This window comes from Nestor notabilis, unplaced genomic scaffold, assembly GCF_000696875.1.
Source record: "Nestor notabilis isolate BGI_N333 unplaced genomic scaffold, ASM69687v1 scaffold6675, whole genome shotgun sequence".
Taxonomy (NCBI): domain Eukaryota; kingdom Metazoa; phylum Chordata; class Aves; order Psittaciformes; family Psittacidae; genus Nestor; species Nestor notabilis.
In genome coordinates this window covers 1-10,423 of record NW_009927831.1, presented here as the reverse complement: position 1 = coordinate 10,423, position 10,423 = coordinate 1, and the positions used below count along the sequence as shown (strand labels likewise).

Here is a 10,423-nt window from a genome sequence, read left to right as displayed (position 1 = left end):
CTCACAGGGAAGAGCTTCTGCCCAAGAGCTCATCTCAATCTCCCCTCTGACAGGTTCAAGTCATTCTCCTTGTCCTGTCCCTACATCCCTGGTCCAAAGCCCCTCTCCAGGTTTCCTGGAGCCCCTTTAGGCACTGGAGCTGCTCTAAGGTGTCCCTGGAGCCTTCTGGCTGAATGCCGGGGATGCGATGCTCTGCAGGGATGCTGCGCCTCGCGGTGGCTGTTTAATGGAGCCTGAGGGTCGGATGCCTTCAGGGTGGTTAAAGAAAACACTCCCACCTACGTGCTGGATTACTTGTTGTTAACCAATTAAGGTGCTAAGACTGGCCTACGGTGTCCCTTTGAAAACACCCAGGATTCAATCCCTGTTACTGTGACCTGACCTCATTGTGTCAAGCTGTCGGAACGCTTTGGCCGCTGTGATTTGCTGGAACATGAGAGGCAGGCTGAAGTCTCAGTGATGGTGTGCCCAGTGATGGTGTGCTCAGTCTCAGTGATGGTGTGCTGTCAGGCTGACATCTCAGTGTTGGTGTGCTCAATGATGGTGAGCTGTCAGGCTGACATCTCAGTGATGGTGTGCTCAGTGATGGTGTGCTGTCAGGCTGACATCTCAGTGATGGTGTGCTCAGTGATGGTGTGCTGTCAGGCTGACATCTCAGTGATGGTGTGCTCAATGATGGTGAGCTGTCAGGCTGACATCTCAGTGATGGTGTGCTCAATGATGGTGAGCTGTCAGGCTGACATCTCAGTGTTGGTGTGCTCAATGATGGTGAGCTGTCAGGCTGACATCTCAGTGATGGTGTGCTCAGTGATGGTGTGCTGTCAGGCTGACATCTCAGTGATGGTGTGCTCAGTGGTGTGTGCTGTCAGGCTGAGTTAGACGTCTCTGCTCCCCCTCATCGCTGTGGCTCCCAGCAGCGACAATTAGATCAGCAGAACTGACGTATCACTCGGTGCACAAGCCTAGAACCAGCTGCGCCCGTGCGGGTCCATCTCAGCCAGGGACAGAGCTGCCAGCAGCACGCTGGAGAAGCCAGGACAAGGCTGCACAGACCTTGGGACACTTGGCAGGAGCACTGAGGGATACAGTGCCTTTTCCTTGACACAGAAGGCTGAGAAAGTGGGACAGGAAAGGGTGATCGCAGGCTCCTGGCTGCCCCCCAGCACTTCTGCTTGCTCTGTTGGCCAGGCCCATGCTGTATGTGGGAGTGTGACTGTGCAGGCAGACACTGCTCAGAGAACAGGCTGTGGAACTGCAGGACTAATAAGGCCCCAGTCACAGCTTTCTGCTGGAAGAAGCTGGAGTTAAAGCAGACACGGTGCCTCCTGCAACTGTGCCACACACTCTCATTTAGCTACACTGCCTTTGGGGCAGCTGGTGGCTCCTCAGTCATACACGAACTCACTCTGCTTCCAGTGGAAGAGAAGAAAGCTCAACCTGTCTGAATCAGGACAAACAAAGTGGGACTTGGTTGTACGTGGGAAGGTTTCAAACCCACTTTCTCAAGTGAAAGAGCCCATCATGAACCACAGACAGGCAGCCAGACCCAGGGATGCGGTCTGGGACCTCTGACTCACAGCCCAGCTTAGCCCAGGCCAAAATGCCTTTGAGGACCTTGCCAAGGAGAAGCGAGGTCTCCAGGCACCATGTACCACCAGAGGCTAATGCTCTGGCTGTACAGTTCCTTAGTATGGTTAAATGACTCCGTACAACTGCTCTTGTAAATACCAGCTCATCTGAAATAATGCCACGAGCCCACAGAAAGCTTTTATGCTTTGCTTAGACAAAGCTTTGGTACATACAGTTTCCCTGTGCTGAGGGGGAGCTCAAGGCAAGAGACAGCTTCCAAATGAGGCTCTGCATTCGTCCCCATCAAGAATTATCTGTCCTGGGTTCAGTGGGCTTAACCCACGGCACTCTCCTTTTCTGATAAGAGTCTGTTGGAATAGAATAAAACGTAACTTTCTGTGATTCTGTGATTCTTGGAAGCGTAAGGGCTGAGGAAGGGGGTCTCCGCAGAGGACTGCCTGTGGCTTGGTTAAGGAGTTGTTGGGTCTCATATATTGAACTGTTTGCAGTTACTCATGTAACAGGTGAAAACATGCACCTTGTTGCAGATACTTGGAAAGTTCGAGGTGTGCCAGGCTGGTTCCTGGGAGCGCTGGAGGTGTTCCCGCCGCGGTCCCTGCCGTACCGCACGTGGTTCCCGTACGGCAGGCAGCAGCGCTCCGTGCTCTCCCGGCTTTGTTAGCATTGGCGAGCAGAGGCAAAGGGGAGAAACACCCCTGGAAAGCCACAGAGCTGTTTTGTGTCCCTCCTGCAGGCACATCTCCTTCAAAAGGCACCTCCCTCGGCAGATGCACGTGTCCAGCATGGACTACGGCATGGACCCGCCGGCTGTGGCTGAGCAGCCGACCAGCATCGGTCGCATTAAGCCTGAACTCTACAAGCAAAAATCTGTTGACTCTGAGGACCCCAAAAAAGAGGCAGCAAAAACCTGTGGGAAAATCAACTTCACCCTCAAGTACGACTACGAGACCGAGACGCTGAGTGTCCGCATCCTCAGGGCCTTCGACCTGCCAGCCAAAGACTTCTGCGGCAGCTCCGACCCCTACGTGAAGATCTACCTCCTGCCTGACAGAAAGCGCAAGTTCCAGACGCGAGTGCACAGGAAGACTCTGAATCCCACCTTCGATGAGTCCTTCCACTTCCCTGTGCCCCACGAGGAGCTGGTGAGCAGGAAGCTCCACCTGAGTGTCTTTGACTTCGACAGGTTCTCCAGGCACGACATGATAGGAGAAGTTATCCTGGAGAACCTGTTTGAGGCCTCAGACCTTTCCCGGGAGACTTCCATCTGGAAGGACATCCAGTACGCGACAACGGTGAGTATCTGCTCCGGAGGATCATGCCTTAGCAGCGTGGTGCTGTGGCAGGGTACTTACAGCTCGTGGCTTTCAGTCCACAAACAGCCATGTCTCTTTTGCTTAGTGGATGGCAATGAAAGGAAAAACACTGGCAAAGAGGCATCTGGCACATCGTTCGCCTGGCAAAGGGCAGCTGGGAACAAGGGGCATCACACAAGTGGTTGCCTTGTGGGGGCATCTGCCTGTTTGCAAGTGCTCTGCCTCCGAGTCTCAGCTCTGCCAGGCTGGCCGTGCTGTGCCCTGGGGTGGAATCGTGGCGTTTGCCTTCCCTTGCTACATAATGAGCATATAAAGAGTGTGGCAACGCTGAGGAGTCCGATGGGGGAAAGACCTGTGAGCAGGGATGGAACTGGGAAAAGGTGATGCTCGGTCTGACGAGAGGAAAAGCACAGAAACCACCCCCCTGCAGCCGGTTGTGGGGTTTTTAACCTGGGTGTGTTCTGTGTTTTGCTGGGATGTTCTTCTAGTGAAGTAAATTAATTTAATGGGAAAAAACCCAACCAAACAAAACCGACACAAACCGGGGGAGAGACACCAACAGAAGGGTTGCTGAGGAGAAAGAAGGTGTGAAAGGAGCAGAGCCAACAGCATGTCCAAGATGCATCGTGCAACAGCCTTGCAGACCTCCCACGGGAATGGCAAGTGCCGCATTTGGCTCTGTCCCCTCGTTCTTCCTGTGCCATTCTTTGGGAATGGGCCAATATTGGGACATCTTAGTCAGCTCTAACATACCCAAGGACATTTCTGTTTAATCACAAATGAGAAGGGTAAATACAGTTTTCATAATACCCAAAGAAAGCTCTGGGTGAGTAATAATACATTAGATCAATCTTGTGGGTTAGAAGATAGGGACGCACTTAGGCAACGATAGAAGCTATTCAAATAGCTAGCACTCAACTATTGAATTGATGAGTGTAGAGCTTGTGAATCAGTGAAACATTGTTGGTTTCAAATCTGCAGAGGGTATTGATTGAGAGCTTCCATTATTCACTAAGCAGGACTGATATGAATGTTGGAAATGTCCCAGTGTCTAGAATCTGCACGGAAATCATGTACCCACAGGGCATGTTTTACTCTTCTGTGTTTATGGTGGCAAAAAAAAATCTCTTAACCTAATGCAATGAGGTCAAAGAACAATTTATGTTCATTTTATACTCTGAATAGGTCCTCCCAGTGCAAGGAGAGGAATAGGAGATGAGATGATGTCCAGGGAGTGCTCTCACAGTCCCATATAGGGCTGCTGTCTGCTGACATCTATGTCCAAGGTTTCCTGCCCTTGTCCCTCCCAAACCAACACAGACCAAAGAATGGATGAAGGAACAGAGCCAGTGCGTTCTCTGGATGCCAAGCGCTGCTGCACTGTGCTGCAGAAACAGTGTTCAGAGCATCCAGCACACAGTGAGCTTCAGCTGCTCGTTTCTCTGAGAATAAACCAGCTTTTTCTAACCATCATTTCAGAATATGTATTTTAAATTCTTGTCTAATGTCGGTGAGGTCTGTGGTGGGGACCAGTAGATGCAGTTTCTGACTGGAGCTGGAGACACGTGAACACAGGGTGCCCAGAGAAGCTGTGGCTGCCCCATCCCTGGCAGTGTTCAAGGGCAGGTTGGACACAGGGGCTTGGAGCAACCTGCTCTAGTGGAAGGTGTCCCTGCCCGTGGCAGGGGTTGGAGCTGGAGGAGCTTTAAGGTCCTTCCCAACCCAAACCAGGCTGTGGCTCTATGAAAAGGTGCAATCCCAGTCCTCAAGCTGGGAAAGTGCCTCCTCAGCGCAGAGTTATTTCTTCAGGTTTTTTGCAGTGGAGACGAGCACCTCTGAAGGTAACAAGTGCCAGGTTTTAAAAAGCAAACTGTCACTTCCAGCTCTATTTCGGGGTGCTCAGACACTGAATGAAGGAGGCTCTGTCAAACACAGCTCCCTGTCCTCTGACAGTGGCCACATTGGAGCCAGGCAGCAAGGCCCACGGCTCCGGTCAGCGCTGGGTGCAGGGACACCAGAGGTAAAGCTGGTTTCAGAGTGCTCAGCAGTCGCAGGCAGCAGCGTGACTCGGGAGCCCCCGTTATAGTCAAGATGCTGCAGCTGAAATGAAGTTGCGAATGAGAAGCTGCAGGGGCTCTAAAAGCAATTTCTTGTGTGATGAAAACGATCCTGGTCCCTTCATAAGGTGTCTTTAGTAATATTTTGTGAAGCAAGAAATTCACCTCCCGGCGGACACATCAAGAGGTACTAAAGGCAGAGGAATAATAACTGAGTAAATGCTTCCACGTCTTTCATTAGCGGTTACTGACAGCGAGGCTGGGACTTGAGATCATTTTGTCACGTTGGAAGGCAAACTGTTTAGGATGCTGTGGGCTCCTTAGAGCGAGGGAGCAGAGGAGGAACCCCGAGTGGGTGAGAGTGTTAAGTTCTTATTCACCAGCAAATAGCGCTTTCGGAGACAAGGTTTATTTAGCTGCAAGTCTCGTCACACTTTGTTCTGGCCAGAAAACACTCGGCTGCTGCTGTTTCTTTAGTGCACTCTATGCTTGAGAAGATTCTTAATTCAGTTTCTAGTCAAGTGAAGCCCTGTCAAGAACCAAGACTTTTCTATGATGTTCATCAGTATTCTGCACATGGAATAAATATCACGTCGTTGCCTTACCAGAGAAGGAAATAATTTGGCACAAATCTCATCTATCAAGAGATCTATTCTCCTAACACTTAGCAAAGCTTTAAGTGCATTTACTTGTCTTTCTAGTTCCATCACTCTACTACTAAGAGCTGCAATTTCTTTTCAGCAGATCATTATATGCCATTGAAATGAATCAAACACTCTCTTTCCAAAAATAGACTGGTTGTTTGCTCTACAGATGTGGGATCTGTATGTACAAATTAAGATAATTTCCTTTAATTCATTTTTGGGGGGTGTTTGGGAGTCTTTCTGCTGACTTCAGATGTTCCTGCTTTCTAGCTTAAAGAGTATTTCTGGGTTGGGTTTTTGATGTTTTCCCCTGAATTCCCATGAGTAAGGCAATGATGGAATGGGCTTTTAGGAGGTGTAGTAAATAAGGCTGTATGTACAAGAGGTGCTAAGAGCGGTGTATAAACGTTGTGTTACGGGGCACGAAAAGAGTAAATTGTACTGGGGGTCTGCGTAATCCAGAAACTACCAAACGTTCCTGAGCGCCACCTGCTGGTTAATTCCCTGCTTACACACAAACACACACATGCCTCGTACTGCACTTTTTTGCTCTTTGAAGGCATCTCAAGGGGGTTGGTGGCCCAAGCAGGTCACAGTCTAAAAGCTCAATTGCCACTAAATGGGGCCCTTCATAGTTTTCGTCTGTTTTAAAGCTCTGACCCCCCGGTCTGTAAGTAGCTGGTAATTCATGCTCAGCTTCAGAGAAATCACTGTGTTGCTCAGAGACGTCTGAGTTCTCTGGTCATATGTTGGGCACCAGCAAAGTCCATAAACCCCTATTACTAGATTGTCCTAGAAAGTCACTTGTTGCATTTGTTGCAGTGTACAAGGTCTCACCTTCCTGTGGTCTCACCGTGTTTGTATTCCACTCCTCCATCTGAGGAAGCAGATGTCAGTGTCACACACTTGGCACTGGAGGATACCTGCTGTACAGTCAAGCAAGACCTGAGAGTGATGTGATTTCCTAATGACCTTCCTTTGGTGTTAGATCTCACTTTACTCCTGCATAAGCAATGGAGGAGAAAAAGAGGAGAGCATTAGCTGTGATGCTGCAATTGGAAGCACACACTCCACCGAGGCAGTGGAAAATGATCCTTAGCTATGATTTAAAGCTGTAACACCTGGACACACATTTTTTCTCCTGTTTCTATATTAATTTTTGCCAAATAGTGTCGGGATACTCTGGAAGCACTTCCCAGTAGTGAAGAGTCAAACACATCAAAATGACAGAAGAGAGCAAAGCCTGTTGCAGCGCGAGTGCTGCGTGAATCCTGCCCGAAGCATCACGGTGGTGGGTGGAGGCAGTGAGCTCGTCCTTGCACATTTCCAATATCGTGTGTTCTCTGCTTTGTTAAAGGAAAGCGTGGACCTGGGAGAGATCATGTTTTCCCTGTGTTATTTGCCAACTGCAGGTCGCCTCACCTTAACAGTCATTAAATGCAGGAATCTCAAAGCTATGGATATCACTGGGTACTCAGGTAGGTGCTGGGTGGCTGAGAAGAACCCCATAGCATCCACACTTCTTCCTTCTCCCTCAAGGTAGCCTCAGTGGATGGTGGGCATACGTCTCTTGATGCTAAGGCTGTATCATGGCACAAACACCCAACAAAGCTTTGTCCATTCATTTAAGTATGAATGAAAGTTTAAAAGTAGAATTATCCTTAAATCCCATTCCCAAAGGCACGACTGTAGGGAAGGTGGTTATATACAGGGATACATTGTTCAAGGAGACTGCCAGCAGGTTTCCCATCCTCGCTGAAGGGTTTGCAGGGTCAAAGCTCTGATACACCTTTTGGGTTGGGCGCTTCAGCTCTGTTGCAGATCCTGACCCTATCAGTTCTATGTGAGTAGGGAATTCTCCATCAAATAACCCCTTTAGCCAGAATCAGTCACTTCACCCCAAGATTAGGAAAGGACCATGGATAAATCCTGCACGACTATACCTTCCCCTGCGCAGTGACCAGTACTCAAACGTTAGGATCAAAGTCACCTGAAGACTGTCTGCATTCTCAGTTCCCAAGAGTCTGCTTGCAACTTCAGCATGCACCAATGCTGGATTTCAACATAAAAAAGCAATTTCTTTTCCAGAGATCACCATCACAGTATTTGAATTTAATTGATGACTTGTACAAAAAGCACTAACAATGTGGTAAGAGACTTTTGCATTCGATGTTTCTACACAGTCAGAGCTTGATCCCATCTGAAATGTCTGAGAATTGAGACTTCAGATTCAGCCAGTTCAGTGTTTCTGCCAGAATACATTGCACGTTTACTGGTACTTGAAATGCATTGAAATGGCCTGAGCAGCCCTTACAGCAAACAGGAGCTATTTGTGACTTAAGGGCATTCTGCCATCATCAGCCAGTGGGAAGCTTGTGAAGCAGAGCTGCTCTAATACCTTTTCTGCTCTTTGACATTGGGATAATGGGCTTTAAATTTTTCCCTTACTGCAACTCTGCTATACAATGTTAGCAATTGGATAGTTCTGGAAGGATCCCTGGGAAAGTTTGGATTGTCAAAATGCTGTATTATATTGTGCTCTCTTAGGCAAATTTAGACAAGTTCTGGTTTTGCGTAGTGAAAGCACTGGTTTGCTGTCTGTGGCCATGCAATTGAAGCAAGCTCAAATGCCTGAGTGCCCATCATCATCTTCTGATGGATGTTGGCTCTTGGTTTGAGATGGGGCCTCCTTACACTTGCAGACCCTTGTCACAGAAAAACTGATGGAAGTGGCTGATTTGTCCTTCCAAGGAGTCTGCATGGCTGGTTCTCCGGGGCCTGGACCTCCCATCGCCACTCGCACCAGTACAAGCAGTGGTGGATTCAGCCAATACCCAGACATCCCTTTTTCTAAATGCACATTTGAGGGGTGCCTTTTGCTCATGGTGACTTACAGTCACCCTTTGATAATGCTGTTTCTACATGGTGGTGGTAACAAAAGCAACCTCCATAAACAGAACGCCTTCTCCTATCTCTTCTTCCCCAGATCCATACGTCAAAGTGTCTTTGCTCTGTGATGGGCGAAGACTGAAAAAGAAGAAAACCACCATCAAGAAAAACACACTTAATCCAACTTACAATGAAGCAATAATCTTTGACATTCCCCCAGAGAACATGGATCAAGTCAGTCTGCTCATCTCTGTCATGGATTACGATCGGTAGGTGGGAGGCTCTGGGGAGCTGGAGAGGAAAACATCCCATTGGATGCAGGTTTTCCTGTTCAATAGCCATTTACCTTAGTATCAGGGCCTTGACTGCACGGCTCTGCAGCATCAATCTGTGTCTAGTGATTTATTGTTCAAGTGTCATTGATATTTATGGTGCTGGAGAATTACCTGCTAGAATAGTAACTCTGGTAAAGCTGGTCCTTTGTGTGATGGCATTTTCTTGAGCGAGACTGTGTTCCCCTTCGCTATTTGCTTGTCCTGCAAACCACCATCCCACACCGACCGCAGCAGGATCTGACCATCACCGTGCAGATCCCACAGCCTGTCTTCACTGCACCGTGCCCTGTGGCCCTCCAGCAACGCAGGGTCAGCAGTCGCAGCTGGGGGACAGCCGATCTGACTGACACTCCTGTTGCTTTTCTGTTGCTCCTCAGAGTGGGTCACAACGAGATCATTGGGGTTTGCCGTGTGGGGGTCAATGCCGAAGGGCTGGGCAGAGACCACTGGAATGAGATGCTGGCGTACCCACGCAAGCCCATTGCGCACTGGCATCCATTAGTGGAGGTGAAGAAGTCTTTCAAAGAGGTATGTGGAGTTATTCTTCCCTTTTAACGCATGAGCCGTGCATGAGTGAGCTGGTGCAAGGCTCTCCGAGAGCTCCCGCTCTCACCTGGGATTTCCTGACAAGAGCTGAGGGAATTTTCTCACCAGAAATGAACTCCAGGAAACATTTCTGTATTGTCTGGAAATAGCTCCTCGAGCCTGCAGGAAGGAAAGGGGCTGTGCTCACAGACGTGCCTCTTACCGTGGTGGCTTTTTCTTTCTTTCTTTCTTTCCTTTTTGTTCCTAAATTAGGGATTGGGAGCAACAAAGGAGGAGAACGCTCTTTGATTGCGGCACCAACTGCCCAGGGGTATCGCCCCGTTCAACTTTCCATTTCCTCCTCCTAAAAGATCTTGCTGTTGACTCATCTCCAAGCCTTTGAGGGAGAATAAATAGAACAAATGTAATTGCTTTAAGCATCTCCAGAGAAAGAGATTCACTTGATGCAGCCGCAGATGACAAAATAGGGCTGAAATGCCTGGGTACCATTCTGACCATCTCTAGCGTTTTCTTTCTCCTTGCACTCCATTTTCTCACACTCCTGTAGAGCTCTTCGGGGTTTTGCCTGATTTAGGTCATAAATTCTGAAGGAGAGAGATGTGGAAACTGGCACACGCACCGTTGACACTTCAGGTACAGAAAGAAAGGCAGCATTTGTGGCCAGTGATAGTATCATAAACGCAATAAAACCTTTCACTGTATCTTGGGCTAAGGAGACCTTTTCTCTCGAAGCCACAGGCTAAGTACAAACCAAAAAGCATCTTTTTTCCCCCTGGAAGCTCAGCTGCTGAGCTGCACTGGAAGGCAGACACGCAGCTTGGTTATCCTCCAGTGACCTGACTTAGTAGGCACCAAACCCTGTGTCTCTTTGAGGGGAGCTCTTTCCTCTGACAGTGACGCAGCCTGTGCTCAGCGCTCTCTATCCCAGCTCGCACTCACCAGGCTGCTCCCGGAATCCCGGCGTGTCCACCCCGAACTCGCCTGTTTCTGTGGGTTTCTGTCCGTCTTTCCCCAAGCGTGTGTAAGCAGCAGCCATGCGAGGTGGTGCC

General features: G+C 49.1%; 1 protein-coding gene across 1 annotated transcript in view; it reads left to right on the top strand.

The window, feature by feature from the left end:
- Positions 1 to 9,356, top strand: part of SYT6 (synaptotagmin VI) — a gene marked incomplete at its 3' end in the record, with an annotated part of 29,239 nt that extends 19,883 nt beyond the window's left edge. The window contains exons 3-6 of the mRNA XM_010014238.1: positions 2,324 to 2,882; positions 6,962 to 7,082; positions 8,591 to 8,762; positions 9,206 to 9,356. Of these exons, the coding sequence (XP_010012540.1) occupies positions 2,324 to 2,882; positions 6,962 to 7,082; positions 8,591 to 8,762; positions 9,206 to 9,356 (1,003 nt within the window). The remainder of the gene's footprint in view (positions 1 to 2,323; positions 2,883 to 6,961; positions 7,083 to 8,590; positions 8,763 to 9,205) is intronic.
- Between the last annotated feature and the right edge of the window lie 1,067 nt (positions 9,357 to 10,423).